Raw genomic sequence first — 22,652 nt, forward strand, 5'->3', positions numbered from 1 at the left:
CCTACTATGCAAGGCCCGATTTGCCTAATAAGCCAAGTTTTACTGAATTAATATATTTTCTCAAATTTTTTTCTTATGAAATGATAAAGCTACCCATTTCATTATGTATGAGGTCAATTTTTTTTTATTGGAGTTAAAGTTAACGTAGATATATGACCGAACCTAACCAACCCTACCTAACCTAACCTAACCTAACCTATCTTTATAGGTTAGGTTAGGTTAGGTAGCCGAAAACGTTAGGTTAGGTTAGGTTAGGTAGGTTAGGTTGTCGAAAAAACATTAATTCATGAAAACTAGGCTTATTAAGCAAATCGGGCCTTGCATAGTAGGCTGAGAAGTGAGTTCTGGCTACTAGGTACGACATATATATATATATTATATATATATATATTATATATATATATTATATATATATATATATATATATATATATATATATATATATATATATATATATATATATATATATATATATATGTCGTACCTAATACCCAGAACGCACTTCTCAGCCTACTATTCAAGGCCCGATTTGCCTAATAAGCCAAGTTTTCATGAATTAATTGATTTTCGACTACCTAACCTAACCTAACCTAACTTTTTCGGCCACCTAACCTAACCTAACCTATAAAGATAGGTTAGGTTAGGTTAGGTAGGGTTGGTTAGGTTCGGTCATATATCTACGTTAATTTTAACTCCAATAAAAAAAATTTACCTCATACATAATGAAATAGGTATTTATCATTTCATAAGAAAAAAATTGGATAAAATATATTAATTCACTAAAACTTGGCTTATTAGGCAAATCGGGCCTTGCATAGTAGGCCGAGAAGTGCATTCTGGCTACTAGGTACGACATATAAATATATACGACATAAATATATATATATATATATATATATATATATATATATATATATATGTCGTACCTAGTAGCCAGAACGCGCTTCTGAGCCTACTATGCAAGGCCCGATTTGCCTAATAAGCCAAGTTTTCCTGAATTAATATATTTTCTCTAATTTTTTTCTTATGAAATGATAAAGCTACCCATTTCATTATGTATGAGGTCAATTTTTTGTTATTGGAATTAAAATTAACGTAGATATATGACCGAACCTAACCAACCCTACCTAACCTAACCTAACCTATCTCTATAGGTTAGGTTCGGTTAAGTAGCCGAAAAAGTTAGGTTAGGTTAGGTTAGGTAGGTTAGGTAGTCGAAAAACAATTATTTCATGAAAACTTGGCTTACTAGGCAAATCGGGGCTTGCATAGTAGGCTGAGAAGTACGTTCTGGCTACTAGGTACGACATATATATATATATATATATATATATATATATATATATATATATATATATATATATATATATATATATGTCGTACCTAGTAGCCAGAACGCACTTCTCAGCCTACTATACAAGGCCTGATTTGCTTAATAAGCCAAGTTTTCATGAATTAATTGTTTTTCGACTACCTAACCTAACCTAACCTAACTTTTTCGGCTACCTAACCAAACCTAACCTATAAAGATAGGTTAGGTTAGGTTAGGTAGGGTTGGTTAGGTTCGGTCATATATCTACGTTAATTTTAACTCCAATACAAAAATTTACCTCATACATAATGAAATGGGTAGCTTTATCATTTCATAAGAAAAAAATTTGAAAAAATATATTAATTCAGGAAAACTTGGCTTATTAGGCAAATCGGGCCTTGAATAGTAGGCCAAAAAGTGAGTTCTGGCTACTAGGTACGACATATATATATAGCCTGCCATTCGTTGTTATAGATTCAGCTACTCGGAATAAGTTCCAAATTCAAGTTCAGGTATGTTTGTTGAGATAAGATAAGAAAGAAATACATCTCAAAGGGATAGAGTAGCTTAGGCTATTTCTACCCCCCTTAAGTTCAAAGTAGCACGGGCTATGGTGAGCCCGTCCGCCTGCTATTGATTGATGATTGATGAAGATTAAGCCACCCAAAAAGTGGTACGGGCATGAATAGCCCGTAAGTGGTGGCCCTTTTGAGTCATTACCAGTATCAAGAGCTGATACTGGAGATCTGTGGAGGTGCGACTGCACCCTGCGTGAGTGACGGGAGATGTCTCCCGAGTGTGCCATGATGATTGACGAAGATTAAGCCACCCAAAAGGTGGGACGGGCATGAATAGCCCGTAAGTAGTGGCCCTTTTGAGCCATTACCAGTATCAAGAGCTGATACTGGAGATCTGGGGAGGTGCGACTGCACCCTGCGTGGGGGTCTGCCATTCTTCTGAACAGGCTTATATTCTCTTTGGGTGAGGTGGTATAGAACAAATGGATGAAACAAGTGGATAAATGGCATAACATAGGGATATTAATAGGGAACAATCGACTCTACAATGGTCCAGGTAGGACCGAAACTTTGTCATCTCATTTTCTGGTGTGTTGTTTAGTCTTCATTAATAGGCTATTAAATGTATCAACATGAGCAGCTTAAGAACATAAAAATGAAGGTTACTGCAGAAGGGCTATTGGCCCATATGTTATTGTTGTTATAGATTCAGCTACTTTGAACAAGTTCCAAGTAGCACGGGCTATGGTGAGCCCGTAACTTACCTGGCACAGGAGCTGGGGCAAGTAGCACGGGCTATGGCGAGCCCGTAGTGGACTTACTTGGCACAGGAGCGGTGCTTTGTTGACCCATATAAGACAGCCCCTATTTATATCCATCCAATCTCATCTATATACATGTCTAACCTACACTTGAAACAATCAAGGGATCCTACTTATATTATGCGGTAATTGGTTCCACAAATCAAGAACCCTGTTACCAAACCAATATTTACCCAGGTCTTTCCTAAATCTAAACTTACCCAATTTATACCCATTGTTTCATGTTGTCTTGTGTTAATTACCTAGCTTCAGAACCTTACATTTGTCAGCATTAAACTGCATCTGCCAATTTTCTGGCCATTTCAAAACCCTATTTAGATCGTCTTTAAATGATAGCGAGCCTTTTTCCGTGTTTATTTAGCTCCCGATTTTTGTATCACCGCAAATTTGCAAATATTGTATTGCTGCTCAAACCTGAATCCAAATCATTTATATATATTATGAATAACAGAGGTCCCAGGACAGAGCCCTGAGGCACTCGACTTACAACATTTTCCTACTCTGACTTAACCCCATTTATACTCTTTGTTTCCTTTGGTATAGCCATGCCCTAATCCAACATAATATAGTACCACCAATAACGTGAGGCACTATCTTTTCAATCAATCTTTCATGTGGCACTGTATCAAAAGCTTTGCTAAAGTCAAGGTACACATCACAAACCTTATCACTATCAACTGCCTTAACTATGCTGGAATAAAATGACAGCAAATTTGTTGAACATGAACAGCCATTAATAAAACCATGTGAATCATTTATTAATCTATGTTTTTCAAGATGAAGATGAATGGAATTTGCAGTTATCGATTCAAGCAACTTTCCCCACAATAGAGTTGATTGACCGATAGTTTGATGCAAGTGATCAATCTCCTTTCTTGAATATTGGTACCACGTTAGCAACCTTCCATGACTCTGGCACTCTGCCTGACTAATGATTTATGCCTGACTAATAAACACAAGCCACAGTTGGCTGCTTGTGTTCCTAAGACAGGGTCATTGGATCCCGTCTCTGTTCCCGAGCCAACACAGAGACAGTATCCAATGCAGCAGCTACCTGCCCAAAGAGAAAAAAAGTATCTGCAAGCCAGGAAGAAGCTAAACCCTTACATTGCAAATACAAAGCATAAGAGGACCTGGACATAATGAAGGACGAACTCAATTCAGACACACACACCCCTGTTTAGTCATGGGCACTGAAGCAAGTCCCACCTAGCCACACTTTAAACAAGATGAGGAAATGGAAATCTGCACACGGTGAGATTATTACTTGTTCACAAAAGTCTGCTTTTCCACAAATTCCATAACTCTTGAAGTTACACCATGAAGCATTTACAAATATATTTTGCATAGTTCAAATTTACTTATTTAATTCCAGTATCAGACTTCAATGTTGAATAAAACACAATATGGAGACTATTTTTGTTTTATTCCTTACAATCGCTGAGAAAATAGTGTTTGCAAACATGATACAAGTTTCTGCATTTTAGTCCCCATTGCAATCACAGTTTGTAATGTGCTACCTAGCAAATGTATATTTGTTAACAGTTCAACACACACATACCGGTAATTTTATATTTATATATATATATATATATATATATATATATATATATATATATATATATATATATATATATATATATATATATATATATATATATATATATATATATATATATATATATAGTGCATTTATTAAAAAATTAAAACAAAAATGCTAACTGTGCCTCTACAGGAAAATGAATTTCCTTATTCGTTTACAAACATTAAAGGCATTCATTGCTCAAAGTACTAGTTGGAAACATAAGAATTATCAGTACAGTACTAAAAAAAGGGCTAATTATATATATATTTATAAAAAATTAAAACTTGCTTAAATTTTACAAGGAAGTGAATCTCGACACTGGATCGTGCACACCCCGGCATTGAAATACTTCCTTCTTACAAATTTGAGAAGAGTGCAAGTATGAAGGCTAATATATAAAGTATAACACTAGCGCATCATTCAACTGCTTCTGAAAAAGAGAGAAGCAATATAATTAAAAATTTACCAGCCAAGAAAAGTTAATTTATCTGCAAAATATTCCAGGTTAAATTCTTTCTAGTGCTAAACTTGAAATGTACAACCTTGATGTCCATATGGGAGATGGGAGTGAACATGTTCACAGTAAGTATGGGTGGGAAAATGTTCACTGCCAATATGGGTGGGAAAATGTTCACGGTCAGTATGGGTGGGAAAATGTTCACGGTCAGTATGGGTGGGAAAATGTTCACTGCCAATATGGGTGGGAAAATGTTCACGGTCAGTATGGGTGGGAAAATGTTCACTGCCAATATGGGTGGGAAAATGTTCATGGTCAATATGGGTGGGAAAATGTTCACGGTCAGTATGGGTGGGAAAATGTTCACGGTCAGTATGGGTGGGAAAATGTTCACGGTCTGCATGGGTGGGAACATGTTCACAGTCTGCATGGTTATGAACAGATACACTGTCAGCATGGACGGGAGCGCGCACACTGCCAGCATGGTTGTCAATATACAATGATAGCATGAAATGTGAACACTCCAGTATTGATGCGAGTGTCATATTAGCATGAACGTGAGCAATGACGTACACGCATTATTAACATTAGTGTGTGTGCGCGCGCAACATCAACATTTGTACACACAAGCCATCAGCTTATGCATAAACACATACAGCCAGAATGAATGCAAAGGATTTTTTTTCTTCAGAATTTTGTTTATTCCAAAATTGTGATAAACAGCTATGTACATGGTGTATATATTCCTTCATGGCAAATCTGAGGTTGAAAACATAAATGGAAAGAAGCACCCTAACAAATAGAAAACTTCCGCAATTTGCAATAAATCTCTAGCAACTGTACAAAACGCAGGCATACCAGATATAATCTGGGTGGTCACATTTTCCAATTGTATATACATACTTTTAGTGTATTAAATTGTTAATTAATAAACATTTTGAAAGAGAAATTAAATGGGAAAAAATCATAGCCATTTTGTTAATTATCATGCGTTTCATAAAATAACACACTATTTTATATATATATATATATATATATATATATATATATATATATATATATATATATATATATATATATATATATATATATATATATATATATATATTATACACACAAGGGATGTGTGTTTATAACACTATTGTTTTTAATAGAATGTACTTTGTTCATTGTGCTTTAAATGCCTACTGTTATCATTGATTAATGAATTACATGTCGTGTGACAATATTTAACCAAGAGGTGAGAAAATCATCTGAAAATTGTTACTTAACAAAATAATACAGCAATCAAAATTCCTAAACATTCATGTAATTGAGTGTGTGTGTGGATAGTGCCTAGTCATCCTCAAGAGTGTTTTAAACTTGTGAAAAATTACACAAATCGATTAACTACGAAACAAAACTAATTCGTTTTGAACCTTGGTCTTCTTGAAGTACAACCTGCCGATAGTTTCAAGGTACAGTAGTAGGAAGATAACTTCCCTTAACACTTTACACAGTGCCACTAAAAGTTACACAATTCCATTACTTCGAAATGGTGATAAAGAATGATAAAAACTGCCCTCACATGAACACTTTTGTATTAATCTCCAGTAGCCAATAAGCACCTCCAAAGGATACCTGATCAACCAGGCTGTGACTCGTATGTCAGGCTGCGAGCAGCCGCGTCCAACAGCCTGGTTGATCAGTCCGGCAACCAGGAGGCCTGGTCGACGACCGGGCCGCGAGGACGCTAAGCCCCGGAAGCACCTCAAGGTAACCTCAAGGGTAGCCCTAGATAATCCATCTTCTATGAAAACTTAACTACCTAGTGTAGCCTCCTGCACAGTTTTCTCCAGACATATTATTTACATTCATGCATTAAGAACTCTAACAGTGGTGTTTGAATTTGAAATCTTTACTGAATAACAGGACATAGCAAATTGGCAGCCGTGAGTGAAGCCATTATCTTCTGTCAATGCTGACACCATGAGAAACAATACACAGTACGCTGTGTGTGTTTGTGTTTGTATATATGTATATGTACTCGCCTAGTTGTGCTTGCGGGGGTTGAGCTCTGGCTCTTTGGTCCGGCCCTGCAAAGTGTGTGTGTGTATTTTATTTATTGTGTATATATATATATATATATATACACACACATACACTATATAAATAAATGGTACATAACAGAATAAAGAAAATACAGGACCACACATTTAATGACATTATGGACAACAAGATCATAAAAGTTATGGAGGACAATAGTGGAAGTAGTTGAGGGTGCTGCACTAACATGTCTGTATACTTGTACACTCAAACAAAGGTACCCTATAAAATGTCCCTACACTTTATCCTACCCCCTCATTATTGTTCCCTGGAAAATGCAAAGTAATCAGGTAATTCAAATAATTTAACATGATACTTTTACCAGACGGTGAGTCACAATAACGTGGTTGAAGTTATCGACTTCACTTGACTTGAGTCAAGTGAAGACAATTCTCAAGTCGATTAAGACAATCGACTTGAGAATGGTCCGATATGTCGTCGTCCCTTCACCTTCTAGTGTGTGGTCTGGTCAACTTACTTTAGCCACGTTATTGTGACTCATCGCCTGAACGTGGTTGAATAAATGATGACCAAACTACAACTCAGAAGATGGCCTTGGTCATCACGACCAAACCACATCTCTCTTACCTTATATTTGCTTGTACAGTGCCTTCCTCTCTTCTATCACACGACTTGATAATGGTCCAGGGTGGACTGAAACGTCATCGCTTCTCCATTTTCTGAGTTGTGGTTTGGTTATCATGATACTTTTACATAATATACACACTCAAATGTTGACAAAACTTATACTGTGTTTTGTTTGAGTTTCCCCACAATCAGTGTGTTGTAAATTAGCACCTGGGCATTACCACAGTGGATGTTTACCTTTCTCGTTGAATGCTCAAAACTTGAAACACAATCACACTGTACATCAATGGCCAAATGAGATGCATCACTCCAATGAAGAGCTTTAATGATTAAGATCCGAGAACAATTTATGTGCTTCCCAGATTTTAAATGTTCACTAACTGGCTGCCAGTCATGCCACCATGACTGACTTTTGTGATGATTCAGTTTACATTTAAGTCAGCAAGATGCATTAAAAAGAGAGTTGGCAAAATTGCAAGCACAGCTACCAGATAATTCAATTGGTTCAGAATGGCTTATTCTCAGGCCGGCCAGCAAAATATTCAGTACTACTTTGAATTTTGTGAAATAAAAATATAAGGACTGAAATAATGACAACTGGTTTCACCATATTATCTGAAATCTCTTAACAACTGTTTTGCAACAGTTGAGAGTTCCACAGTTATATAAGGTATGAAGAGAGATTCAACCCTTTGTTCAATAAATCCATGCTAAATCATTTGCAGGTTAACATTTGGAAGAAATTTTTGTGCATGGTGGGAAACAAAGTCCCTGCATGTTTCACGGCAAGTGTGTATGGAAAAAAAAAATAAAAAAAGAGCAATGCTACCTGCAAACTTTATGAGCCTATCCATGACCAACATAACTAATGTACAATGAGCAGAGGATTTATATTTTCAGAATGATGGCAACTTTGATGAGACAATGTACAGGTACAGTACTGTAATGGTTAGATTAAGAAAACATTCACGATTAAAAAATCAGGAAACTCGTCAGATTTTAAATGCTATCAGGAATGCTTCAGTGAATGAGGTAGAGATCCGAAATCAAGATTAGAGGCGCACTGGCATGACACTTCGCCCATTAAGTGCTTAGTCTAATCCATGCCAGACTGAATTTACATATCTAAAAAAAAAAAAAAAGTATTACAGTACTATTTTTAAGAAATCTGAACATTTCATTGATCATATTAATGTTGAATGATGTTTAAGTCATCACCAAACCAGAATCACTAGGTGATGCCACATTCTGACCATAGCTTTGGCTTTACTTACACTGACACACATACAATTCCACCCAACTCTTCAGTGACAGACAGCTATTTTGACTGTTTCCCTGGAACTTTTTGTAGCACTGTGAACTGTTCATAAACTGACTAGCCATCTTTATCCTTCTAATGACCATGAGCCATTACAAGGATGAAGATGGATAAAGACTTGGGACATTGCTTTTCCTTGACTTATTTTATACCTCACTAAATTTCTTTCATCTCCCAACACCAACCTTTCTTTCTTTCCTTTACCTCTTAACAGAATATAACACAATTTATTTTACCTTTTAAAACATTGCTCCTGGTTATTTGAGTTCTTGATCTCAACCAATAGCAGAGTCCAAGCCATGCTGGTTGTTTCAGGCATCAGGAGCAGTGTGTTCTGACTCGGCTACAAGAACATTTTGAAAATATATTACGCACAATGGCTTTACCATTCCCAAATATGTTTTTTTTTCCGTTAAACCATCTTTTTATTAGAAATGCAATTAAATCAATATTTTTGAAGATATGAACAAATAAAATACAAGAACATAATGATATATATTACTCCAAGTACATTCATGGAAATACATTACTGCATACTTCATGGCTACTCAAAACCACTAAAACCTGAATCTTGTTTTTATTTTAACCAAATTAGATTAATTTAATTTTACCAGTTCTGTAGCCTAGTTAAAAATCCTAATATCATCACTTGTATTTAAATAATTTGCGAACACAATCACAGTTTTTGTATATTATATATATATATATATATATATATATATATATATATATATATATATATATATATATATATATATATATATATATATATATATATATATATATATATATATATATATATATATATATATATATATATATATATATATATATATATATATATATATATATATATATATATATATATATATATATATATATATATATATATATATATATATATATATATATATATATATATATATATATATATATATTTATTTATTTATTAGTGAAAGTGGTGGTGATTGGCCTATAATTATTTGAAGGTTACACTGAAAAAATAAAAAATCTTTGGCGAAGAAGTCACGGACTGACATTACATGTGTGAGGCCTGAAAGTATTAACCCTTCGGCTGTGCATCACATTATATGATGCAGTAGCAAACTACCTAAAATTTAAGTCTTACGCATGCATACATACATACATACATTGATAGCCACACATACACGGGAATCACAGTTGCTTCCTCAGTCCTCCAGTAACACACCCCCATTTTGAGAAACAGTTAGTAGCAGTTATTCCCATGTGGTACCTCACCTCATTTCTATTAACAAAAATGTATCTTCTCCATGCCACTTTGGCTAAACCATAGGAGATACTTTTTCATTCAGACTTTTTTCCTTTCTGGACACTAATTAACAATGTCGAAAGAACAAATAATTTTTCGAGAGCAATTTATTTTATGAGGACCCGAGCGTTGCATGCTAAAATCGCTTGAGCAGCCAAAGGGTTAAAGCCAACATTTTGATGTTAGAAGAAATTCATCTCGCATGGAATGCCGTCAAATGACCATATAATACGAAGATCTAAATTTGTAAATTCAATAAAAAGTGTAATATAGTAATTACACATATTGTAAAACAAAACAAAAAAAATGCTGGCTACATTTCCTAGCATATGTAGACATGTAGATTTCCATTATGTATTCAAATGTCAGCTGTCTGTGCAGTTCATGTATGAGGTAAATCCATATTGCAAGTCTTAAGGCTTATCATACTAACTAATTATAATATTCTCATCAATTCAGGTAATAAATAATGCACTCATTAAGCCATAAATGCTTCAAACTTATCAACTCACCCACCCCCCAAGTAAATTATTATTTACCGCTGCACATTTTTACAACATTCAGGGTGTCTATAATACATTATTAAAGTTGAAGAAGTGCAGTGACAGTGAAGCCCAATAGCAGGTGACACCATAATAGAGTCTTCACATCCGTGGAACAAAGGGGAAATAATGAATCTCAAAACTAATACTCAAGCTTCCCTCTGCCCAGTACACTATCTCGTTAAGACACAAGTACAGCCAATTAACTACATTACCATGAAATTCTCTAGGCATAATTTACTGATGGATTATTATTACTATTCTTATATACTGTACCTTAAAATACACAAATCATGAACAAAATAACCATCTTTGATAATATGTAATAATGAAATTTTAAAGTCTGAAAAAAAAAAAAGATCCATTTAACCTTACTGTGATGTGTAAGAACCAATGATTTGGTCGATTCTGATTTTAGCGATGAAAATGTATTAACTGAAGACCACTTTTTATAATGTATAATGAAAAGCTGAGTGCACCATAATATATATATATATCATTTCCTTAACAAATACTGTACATACATTTACTTTAGTAGTTTGCATAGAATTTTGCTTTTATGTATGTCTTTATTCCCATGCCAACCCGTCCTCCTAATAAAATGTTGCATTTTAACGTATTCTCTACCCAAGGCCAAAAATTTTTGTACTAGAAAATGGTAGCCGCTCACAAAATTGACATTGTCCCGTTTTCTGTTTTGGGTCCTCTGGTAGGTTAGAAGAGGGGACTTTAGTACGACAGTTTCTTGATGTTGGGAAACCTTAGGACGATGGGCTGCCCATGCACACAGCCACCCAAGAGTGCATGACTGGGTAGTGGTGTGGAATTGCCCAAGTGTAGTTACAGGATAAGAGTTATGCTCGTGGTGTGCCGTTTTCCAAGTTCTGTGTCATATGACTTTGAAACTACCGACAGTTTTGGCATCCATCGCCTCCTCACTTAATTTGCAAATTAAATGAGAAGGCGATGTCTACCACTCTGTTTGCCTCTGTTTTATCACTAGGTTAATTTCAAGGGCACGACAATCGTCTAGGGCTCCTATCTTTTCTAATAGCGTGCATGTGTCAATGATGGGTGGGTGGGTATGTATGAGGATTGTGAGTAGGAGGGTGTGGGTGGTGGATGGGTGTAATTACCTAAGTGAAGTTACAGAATGAGAGCTACGCTCGTGGTGTCCTATCTACCCATCTACCCAGCACTCTGTCATGTAACGCTTTGAGGTTACTGATGGTTTTGGCCTCCACCACCTTTTCACCTAACTTGTTCCAACCGTCTACCACTCTGTTTGTGCAAGTGATTGTTCTTATATTTCTTTGACATCTTTGTTCAGTTAGTTTAAATCTATGACCTCTTATTCTTGAAGTTCCAGGTCTCAGGGAGTCTTCCTTTTCAATTTTATTGATTCCGGATACTATTTTGCATGTAGTGATCATATCGCCTCTTTCCTTCTATCTTCTAGTTTTGGCATATTTAATGTCTCTAACCTCTCCCACGTAGCTCTTGTCCTTCAGTTCTGGGAGCCACTTAGTAGCATGTCTTTGCACCTTTTCCAGTCTGTTGATGTGTGACGTGATGTGTGATGTGCTTGTGCTTGTGTGATGTTGATGTGATATGGGCACCATACAACCGTTGCATATTCCACGTTGGTCAGGCTATCTTGAGTTGATTTCGGGGCTTAGCGTCCCCGTGGCCTGGTCCTTGACCAGGCCTCCTTTTTGTTACCCCCAGGAAGCAGCCTGTAGCAGCTGTCTAACTCCCAGGTACCTATTTACTGCTAAGTGAACAGAGGCATCAGGGCGAAAGAAACTCTGCCCATTTGTCTCTGCCTCCACCAGGGATCGAACCCAGAACCTTAGGATTACGGATCCGAAGCACTGTCCACTCAGCTGTCGGGTGCCTTGGTCTAACAAAAGTTGTGAACAATTTCTTTAGTATTTTGCCATTCATGTATTTAAAAGCAATTCTGAAGTTAGAAAGTGTAGCATAGACTCCTCGCACAATGTTCTTAATATGGTCCTCAGGTGACAGTTTTCTACCCAGAACCATCCCTAGATCTCTTTCTTTACCAGAATTCTTAAAGATTTCTTACATAATTTATAAGTTGTGTAGAGTCTATGTTCTCCTATTCCACATTCCGTAACATGGCATTTATTCACATTAAATCCCATTTGCCAAGTGGTGCTCCATACAATTATTTTGTCCAGATCTTCTTGAAGGACAAGATAATACATAATCTAATTTTCTTATCTTCCCTATTATCTTAGCATCATCAGCAAACATGTTCATATAATTCTGCACTACATCTGGTAGATCGTGTATGTAGACAATGAACATTACCGCTGCAAAAACTGAACCCTGTGGTACTCCACTTGTGATATTTCTCAAGTCCAATACATTGCCTCTGAGTACTGCCCTCATTTTTCTGTCAGTTAGAAAAATTTTCTTCCATGTTATCTTGTACCATGTTACCATGTGTGTGGGGTTGGGTGTGTATGGGTGTGTGGGTGTAAGGATGATGGCTAGTAGGTGTGGATAGTGGGCAAGTGGAGGTGGATGGTGGGCAAGTGGAGGTGGATGGTGGGAGAGTGGGTGTGGATGGTGGGAGATTGGGTGTGGATGGTTGGAGATTGGGTGTGGCTGGTGGGAGGAATGGGTGTGGCTCGTTGGAGATTGGGTGTGGCTCGTTGGAGATTGGGTGTGGATCGTTGGAGATTGGGTGTGGCTGGTGGGAGATTGGGTGTGGCTGGTGGGAGATTGGGTGTGGCTGGTGGGAGAAATGGGTGTGGCTGGTGGGAGATTGGGTGTGGATGGTGGGAGATTGGGTGTGGCTGGTGGGAGATTGGGTGTGGCTGGTGGGAGATTGGGTGTGGATGGTTGGAGATTGGGTGTGGCTGGTGGGAGATTGGGTGTGGCTGGTGGGAGATTGGGTGTGGCTGGTGGGAGATTGGGTGTGGCTGGTGGGAGATTGGGTGTGGCTGGTGGGAGATTGGGTGTGGCTGGTGGGAGGAATGGGTGTGGCTGGTGGGAGGAATGGGTGTGGCTGGTTGGAGATTGGGTGTGGCTGGTGAGAGACTGGGTGTGGCTGGTGGGAGATTGGGTGTGGCTGGTGGGAGATTGGGTGTGGCTGGTGGGAGATTGGGTGTGGCTGGTGGGAGATTGGGTGTGGCTGGTGGGAGGAATGGGTGTGGCTGGTGGGACGAATGGGTGTGGCTGGTTGGAGATTGGGTGTGGCTGGTGAGAGACTGGGTGTGGCTGGTGGGAGATTGGGTGTGGCTGGTGGGAGATTGGGTGTGGCTGGTGGGAGATTGGGTGTGGCTGGTGGGAGATTGGGTGTGGCTGGGGTGGCTGGTGTTATAAAAGGGTGGTAGAAAGTGGTGGTGGTGAGTGAAAGTAGTCAACATGTAATTGTCAGCAGCTGGTGGTATATGGCAAGTGTCATCTCACAAATACTGATTAAAGATAAACATTAGATATTTCAAAGATATAATCACAAAGATATTGTGATTTGTGTGTGTATTGATCAAAGATGGCACCTATTGTGACTAAGTACTTTATACTCTCAAAATACACTGCCATGAATGAGTTAATGTACTGTTTTATAAATATACTTGGTATATAATACTGTACCTATCATGAGAAAAGGAATAACCAATACTTATTCCTACTTGAAAACTGACATAATTTTGAACTGTAAGTGGGGGTACTGAATGCATTCCTCAGCTCTCTGCCATAACTCCCTCAGCTATAAATGTATAAGCAAGCCTTTAATTGACTCTTGTCAAATACACCATCAAGCAACAGATCCAATTCCATATATGTAAACAGGTGTTAATATTGCTTCTAATTAGCACTAAGGTCATTTAGGAAAAGCTTGAGATATGTTGAACTGAATTACAAAGTAGAAAGCCTAGTGTATCTCCATATGGAGAAAACAAACAGTAACCAAACAAAATATATGTATAAATAATATTTGTACTTACAACTACAATCTTAAAAAAATAATTACGAATATGATCTTGGCAAGCGTGCATTATGACTAATAATAAAGAATAATACTACATCTGACCAATAAATAAAACATTTGTGAAAATGGTGCAACACAATATTCTACCAGAAAAACATTTCCAAAATCATTAATATAGATCACACACACTTGAAAAATACTACATAAAAAAATATTGCTGAACTCTGAACAAACTCTCTGACTGCTAACAATTAGTGAGTCATCACAAAACTCATAACACTGTAATAAATATAAATAATTTGCTAATGTTTTTGAGTGCACTGATAGCCAATGTCACCATGCAGATATATTATGTTTGGCAAGAATAAATTACTGTATATCCTACAACCCTATGTGGAGTGGAGCATATAAAAGAATGTACTGTATCAGCCGTCTTCACATACCCCCTGGCTCTAAATCGTCGTCTGAGTAGTCATCGTCAACTAATGAAGCACCGGCCCGACTTGAGAAATCAAACTTGGAGGTTTTTGCAGGAGGACTGAAAGAGAGAGACATTTAAACTCGTTAAAATGATGCTTTACCTACATTTACATTATCTCTACCTATATTGAATTTTGCAGCTTTGACATAATGAACTGTGATAATGACAAGACAATGTATATTCTAACTATACTCAGGAAATCTAAACCTATTGAGATTTATTTATTTATTATTTTCCATATTCAACATTATTTCCCATATTTAATTTGAATTACATCTATATTCCATGCAAATACATCTTGGAATTAGAGCTTTATCACAAATGATGAAATGTAAAAAGGCCAACATTAACATTTGTTTACAAGAATAATTTGGTGGGGTACTATTTAATAGTGCTCTAGAAGAAATAAAAAGGTGTTAAGATACTAAAAATGGCATACTATAGACTGCTGATGAAAATCATGTGGTTAAGAAGTAGACCAATCACAGTGAACCTGTAAACCTGGTGCACGAGCCTGACTTGTCATGCCTTCTAACACTGGCGCTAAACATTATTAAACATCGGCATTTAGTACCGCAGATCATTAAACCATCATCAAAAGCAATGATATTTCAAAATCAATATCAGATAACACATTCTTGTCTAACTGCTTTGCTTGTCTATGTAGCAATGAAACAAAGCTTGCAATTGATTTTTGGAATTTAGAAGCATGGCTTAACATGAAAGTCACACACACACACACACACACACACACACACACACACACACACACACACACACACACACACACACACACCAAAAAAAACAAAAAAAAAAATTCTAAATAAAACACTTTTTTAATGATCAAATCCACAAGGGCCGTGATGAGGGTTCGAACCTACGTCTGGGATGATCCCAGACGCTCCTTAGTTGACTGCACCCTTGTGGATTTGTTCATTTGATGCATCACACTATTGTGATTTCTGTGTGTACTTTTTAATCTTCTACACAGATTTGACTATGGAAAACTCTTAAGTGTTCTCAGACACAAATTTGTAAAGTACTTTCTGTACAACCAAACATGAGGAAATATCATTATTTTTACAGTAGTAGTCCTGTTAACCTGATTATTTTTTAAGTATTTTATTATTTTTAAATTGCAATTCTCATTATTTAAGCTGAAAATACAGTAAATGGTTTGTTGCAACACTAGTAAATGACAATTTCACTTACCTATTACACTCCTCCGAGGAGTGACTAATGGCTTTGGGAGATGAAGGGGGAGACAACGCACTCATGACCGAGTCCTTTTTTTCTGTCAGGTACTGAGTTAGACGCCCGTCACGACCAAACAACATGAGGAAAGTGTCAATAAATTCTCGGCTTTTCTCTTCCCACTTCGAAATGAGATCAGTGCGTTTGCCTTCTATATCTTCAATCATTTCTTTTCCCTTCTTTTTAAGGTCATCTAGCTTATTCTGAAGCCTATATTTCTTTTCCTGCAAAGAAAATATTTGATGGTCCTTCCATATACCTTGATTAACTCTTGAATATATTTCAGGAAATTTTTTAAACTCAAACTTATTCATCTGTTTATGAACAGATGAACCTGTTCATAAAAAAAATGGAAATGTGAAAAAAATGGAAATGTGAAAAAATCTGTGAAATGTGCGTAAAAAAGCTGTGGGATATGGTAATATTGTGGTATAAAGCTTGTAGTTATATGATAAATATTACCACAGTTATGGATAATTAACCATCCACCCCACTTTAGTGGTTATGCAGGCGAGTTATATTTGTCGATGGTAATGTGTAATGTTTGTCTAAACATTATTTTTGTATAATAAATTAGATTTGCATGTTTTTATATAATATTTCTGGTGTTTGTTGGCATCCCAACCCAATGAAAGAGTGAGGTGGTTGTATAATTTGATCCTGATGCCAGTGTGGCCTGAGCATCTGGCGTAGAAGGATGCTACTGTGTAGACCACTGCATTTTATGCTAGCGGTGGTATCCGAACATGTATATCTCATTTATTTCATCTTTACTCATAATGACTGTGCATACTGCATATATTGAGTGATGTGGAAGGTAACCTCAACATCACGCTAGCAGTGGAAATAATATTACAATAAAATCAATATTACAATATTGCTATGCGTACTAGTGGCTGTACAAGAATGTAAGAACTCTTGTATATATAAATAAATAAATAAATATATTTCCCGTCATCCATTTTGTGGCGAGACGGAAGAATCCACAATTCTTTCCCGTCTTGCCACACGTTTTACTCGTCGTCTCTATCACTGAGCACCTTCCATACTCCTGCCACTTACTGCTTTGTTACCATATACCAATTTAATATTCATTTTTTAATTATATTTTTAATAAGAGCATGATCAATAGTTAGATCTTACATCAGTCAATGCCCATGCTTCATTTCCAGTAGCAAGTGTAAACTCTCATCACTTTCTTCCACCACATTAATGCTAACACTACTTTTCCATAACCAATATTCACCATAAAAGAACTACATATAACATCAAAATTAGTAAATAAATATTCACTAACAAAATAGAGTAAGTATATCAAGTAAAACATTACAATGCCTTTCACTTACATTTATATAAGAAACATTAAGATCCTTTGCACTGTATCCACGAGCCAAGTTTCTTCTAACGTATACATCGTAGTCTTTAACTATGCGTGAAACGACATCACTGGTAGACACTCCCTCTGTACGCTCTGTTGAAACAAACATTCCTCGAGCCTTGATATGCTCATAGACATCAGTTTCACTACCAGTTGTGTATGGTATATCATCATGTGCTACAAAATCAATCTGGAAAGGAAATCATTGTTCAACTGTAAAAATAAATTGTTTCTTTACAAAGGTAACAAAAATAAGTCACCCCATTTATAAATCTAAGTTTCTTTCTAAAAGAAACTATGATCTTCATTTTACAATGTCACACAATATTTACAAACAAATTAAACCTTGCATTATCCAAGGCAATGAACACTGCAGCATGCTGATTAATCTACACCTCTGAGACACACACACACACACTCAGTAGTTTCAAAGCGTTATATGACAGAGTGCTGGGAAGATGGGACCCCACGAGCATAGCTCTCATCCTGTAACTACACTTAGGTAATTCACTTAGGTAATTACACACACACACACACACACACACAAGAACTACAAGGAGAGGTTAGAGGCATTAAATATGCCAAAACTAGAAGACAGAAGAAAAAGAGGTGATATGAACACTACGTACAAAATAGTGACAGGAATTGATAAAATTGATAGGGAAGATTTCCTGAGACCTGGAACTTCAAGAACAAGAGGTCATAGATTTAAACTAGCTAAACACAGATGCTGAAGAAAAATAAAAAAAATTCACTTTTGCAAACAGAGTGGTAGACGGTTGGAACAAGTTAGGTGAGAAGGTAGTGGAGGCCAAGACCGTCGGTGGTTTCAAAGCGTTATATGACAGTGCTGGGAAGACAGGACACCACGAGCGTAGCTCTCATCCTGTAACTAGACACACACTAACCAAATGTTAAAATGTAGAGATACAAGGCTACAGAAAAAAATAAAGCTTGCCAATTAAATTTGTGTAAACAAATGAATGTGTGAAAAAAGTAAACAAAACTAGGTATGTATCGATCGAAACCTATTAAGGGAGGTAATCCCTGGCCACTATTTCTGGTACATGTCAAAATACAAAAAAAAAAAAAAAAGCAAACCCTTTACTTCTGTATATATTTTAAAATACAGACATATATAGGGAGAGATTGAATGTTGCTAGTATTGTGTGAGTACTTTTGGCCCAGAGTTAGTATGACACTCTTGGCTCCCTGAACTTACAGCACTGGTAACTCCAGGGCAAAAAATCAATGTGCCGGGTTCCTCTGAATGTCACGACACACCTCGAGTAAGGGACTATATCATGGCTCCTTTACCGGCCAGAGTAGCATGTGGCGATGAAAGACTAACCTACTACTGAAAAGTCCAAAGTATCAAAATAAAATACTCAAACCCTCTTCAAGAAATATTTGGACATCAATAAACTTGCAAAGAAAAGCCTGCAGCCAGAGTCACCCTCAGTGTCCTGCTGTGGTTGGTTGTAGTCTTCTCCTGGTACCATCAACATCCTGTTTAGTTCTTTGTTGAGTGTTCCATGTCCCCATGTTCTCAAGCTTGGTACAATATTTTTTTTTACAAAGACAGTCCAGTTAATTTAGGCTTCTCTTTTTCAGAACTCAGGAATTACAAACTTGGATGCTTTGCAGTTTTTCCCCCCAGGCCTGCATACATTGTGATGTTACAGGAGACAGGTTTATTCACAACCCAAAGGAGACAGCGAAATAAGCCGAGGAGAGATATTTGAGGTGGTTCCCAGATAAGGGCACTAAATTACACTCAATACTACACAATTTGTCCATGTTACAAACCACTTTCTGAAATAATTCTGAGAATAAAATAGAAAAGTGTGGAAGCAAAGAAATTGGTGCAGTATGAATTGTTCTGTTTAAATAAGACTCCATTGTACACAAATATGTACACTGAAATCCTGAGTGAATGGACTGATCTGTATTGGACCCCCTAACATTGCAAACAAACTTGTTGCATCCAGGTGCGATTTGTTATTCTTCATCAAACCAAATTATCTTGTCATTAGTGTAAGCAACAGCACATCTTTTTGCACACATTTTGATTTTTGATACCAAAGCCACCTTCAAAAATATTTTGCCACTTTTTTTGACACTACTTTCCATTCAACTGAATGCATGAGCTTGCTTTACTTGAAAATTTTCTACGTTATTAATAATGATTGTTCTACTGTGTCGGCTTTGTTCCGTTGCATCCAGCTCATCAATTTCTATTCGAGTAGGTGTCCAGAGTAATAGTGCAATGATAAAATTACCCAGTGAAAGAGTATTAAGGCTGCAATGATGAAATTTACATCTTGCTATCATTCCAAAACATCCATAATTAATTAAAATATGTTTACATTTTCTTGCAATATACTGTACTGTACAGTATAACAAAATATGTGTGCAAAAGAATACTGAAGTAGAAGTACAAGAACTTTAGAAGTCTACCATCATCATAGCCAGGCAGTCTACCAAACATACGTCTGTTTTATTACACTGTAACAGCAAAAGGCTTAAACTGTGCCATCAGTGGGATACATGGCTAAATAACAATCAATAAGGATTGATTGACATTGACACCAATGAAGAGCAGAGGTGCCACAGGCACAATCAGAGAACACTGTATAAACATCAGAGGTCCGCGGTTGTTCAACGTCCTCCCAGCAAGCATAAGAAATATTGCCGGAACAACCGTGGACATTTTCAAGAGGAAACTAGATTTATTCCTCCAAGGAGTGCCGGACCAGCCGGGCTGTGGTGGGTATGTGGGCCTGCGGGCCGCTCCAAGCAACAGCCTGGTGGACCAAACTCTCACAAGTCGAGCCTGGCCTCGGGCCGGGCTTGGGGAGTAGAAGAACTCCCAGAACCCCATCAACCAGGTATCAACCAGGTAAGGATATCATTATCATCATATGCAAATATATACAAGATATAAGCAATCATTGGAAACCAAATAACCCATACCACAAACTTAAGCTCTCTTTCAGTAACTACAAGTAATAACATGCAAGACCACTCTCTCTCTACATACAAAGCCACACAGAAAAAAGGTGATGAAACATCTTTAAATCTGAAGAAGATGAACTACATAGGAATCTCACTTTATACTTTTCCAAAAATTCATCATCTAGACTCCATGGAGCATTTGGCAAAACTTCATCAACATATCGACAATGTCGGACAGCTTCGTAGCGTTCATCTTCCGTCATGACTGTCCGTCCTTTGCGCCGATGAGTCATTGCATCACTATTTACTGAAAAATTTTAGTCTCTTAAATTTCCTCAAGAAAATTATTTTTATTATTAATTAATAACAGACATAACTTAGCATTTGTTAAGTTACATTTAATAACAGAGCTTCACAATTTAATTTAAATCTAAGCCTTATAAATTTACTGAGAATGTACAGCAGTTGTATCCCAATTATAAAATTACTTATGAAATGCATTCTAACTTTAAATTTACATGGTCATAATCTAAACACTCCAAACTAATGCAGAAAATACTGTACATTACAGTACACAGAGCTCCATTAACACTTTCCCACCCTTAAGACGTTCTCGGCGTCATAAAACCAAAATACGCAGACTGCATGATGACGTTCTCAGCATCATGCCTAAATTTGTGCTTAATCTTATTATCAAGTATAAACATGGCAAGTGAACGAGTTTGACACTGGGTTGTGTGCTCACCGGCAATGCTCGGCCTACCTTCCAGTGCAATGCGGGTCGCCCGCCGGGACAGTGATAGTTTTAACATAATTTATGTGGTTAACAACCAAGCCAGCATTAGGGAAGAGGAAGAGAAGCCTTGCATGAAGGAATGGTTCAGGATACAGTCTGGCTTCTATTCAATCATTTTTGATCCCAGATCTTCAGATAATGAGGTATTTTCTGGCATGTGATCATCTCTGTACTTCCCTTTGCTGGTTGGTATTAACTGTCCCCCGTTTCCCCACCTAGAGTTGGGTTCATCACGCCCTTTGTGGACCTGTAGAGACCAAATGTCCCACTGTGAAGTATGTTGTCTCACCTGCTCCTATTGTGCTTCACCATACTCCTCATATGAGAAAGAAGCTTTGACTTTCTCTGAATCAGAACCACTTTGCTAAAAGATGGGGGGAACCGTTGACAATATTAAAATTTTTTTTTACAAATATTTACCTTTGGGTGCCTATTTTCATTCAATCAATAACTTATTTTGTTATGACTATGCTTTCAGCAGGGATTTATTTCAGTTTGGGGTAAATTTTTGATCCCCCAAGATCCACCCACTTTGCACAGCAAGTCAAAATTTATTCCTGGCTATTGGTAGGCAAGAATTGGTCTTGGAGGCCTGCTGCAATTAGTTAAGGCTTGCTGGTACCACAGGTGGGCTTTAGAAGCTACCTAGGGAGTCCATTCCTAAAAAGAAAATCCAGTTTAACCACTGGTTCAATTTTAAGAGTGAGAAATTCACAAGGACTGTACTGACAAACTCCTTTTACATGATAATTAAAATTATCTTAAAACTTGCCGTTATAGTACAGTGTAAATATTTAAAAAAATTTATGAACTGCTAATAAAATTCTTGGTTATAGAACAACCAAATTTGTTCCATGACTTTGTATCCCCAGCATAAAGAGGATATTTACCTTTATTATAAAAATAGTGCACAACAAAGAAAGAAAGAAGTTTTGAAAAAACCTCTGCAGTTCACAAGAGAAATAACCGACTTGCAAGCCTACCAGTTGACCTCGTCTCGGTGGTATCCTCATTAGCAATATAATGGCCAATACAGTCCACTGCCATATAAATGTACTTGATGAATAAGTCATGAACACATTCTGGGTTTGAACATGCAATATGAACTAGATGAAAGACCTGTATCTTACAATGCTTAAAGGCATAACAAATCTTAGCTCGTACTCTTAATATTGCAACTTTTTTTTTTTCACTGAAATACTAGACCCAAATTCAGAAGAATCCCTCTTTCCACAGAAAACAAGCAAATATCATTGCTATTCCCCAAAAGGTAATACCAAACATTTTGCCTGAAATGCTTTAAG

General features: G+C 36.9%; 1 protein-coding gene across 22 annotated transcripts in view; it reads right to left on the minus strand.

Moving 5' to 3' along the window:
* Window positions 1-4,058: 4,058 nt before the first annotated feature.
* Window positions 4,059-22,652, minus strand: part of LOC123767758 (choline-phosphate cytidylyltransferase B) — a 664,019-nt gene continuing 645,425 nt past the window's right edge. For 21 of the 22 annotated variants that reach the window (XM_045757745.2, XM_069310682.1, XM_045757746.2 and 18 more), the window contains 6 exons: window positions 20,708-20,859; window positions 17,563-17,784; window positions 16,175-16,440; window positions 14,925-15,019; window positions 8,921-9,027; window positions 4,059-4,666 (listed from right to left, as the gene is read on the minus strand). In XM_045757745.2, the coding sequence (XP_045613701.1) occupies window positions 8,996-9,027; window positions 14,925-15,019; window positions 16,175-16,440; window positions 17,563-17,784; window positions 20,708-20,859 (767 nt within the window). In that variant the 3' untranslated portion in view covers window positions 4,059-4,666; window positions 8,921-8,995. The remainder of the gene's footprint in view (window positions 4,667-8,920; window positions 9,028-14,924; window positions 15,020-16,174; window positions 16,441-17,562; window positions 17,785-20,707; window positions 20,860-22,652) is intronic. The other variant, XM_045757740.2, reaches the window with a different exon arrangement.

The sequence above is a fragment of the Procambarus clarkii genome, chromosome 67 (genome assembly GCF_040958095.1).
Source record: "Procambarus clarkii isolate CNS0578487 chromosome 67, FALCON_Pclarkii_2.0, whole genome shotgun sequence".
Lineage (NCBI taxonomy): Eukaryota > Metazoa > Arthropoda > Malacostraca > Decapoda > Cambaridae > Procambarus > Procambarus clarkii.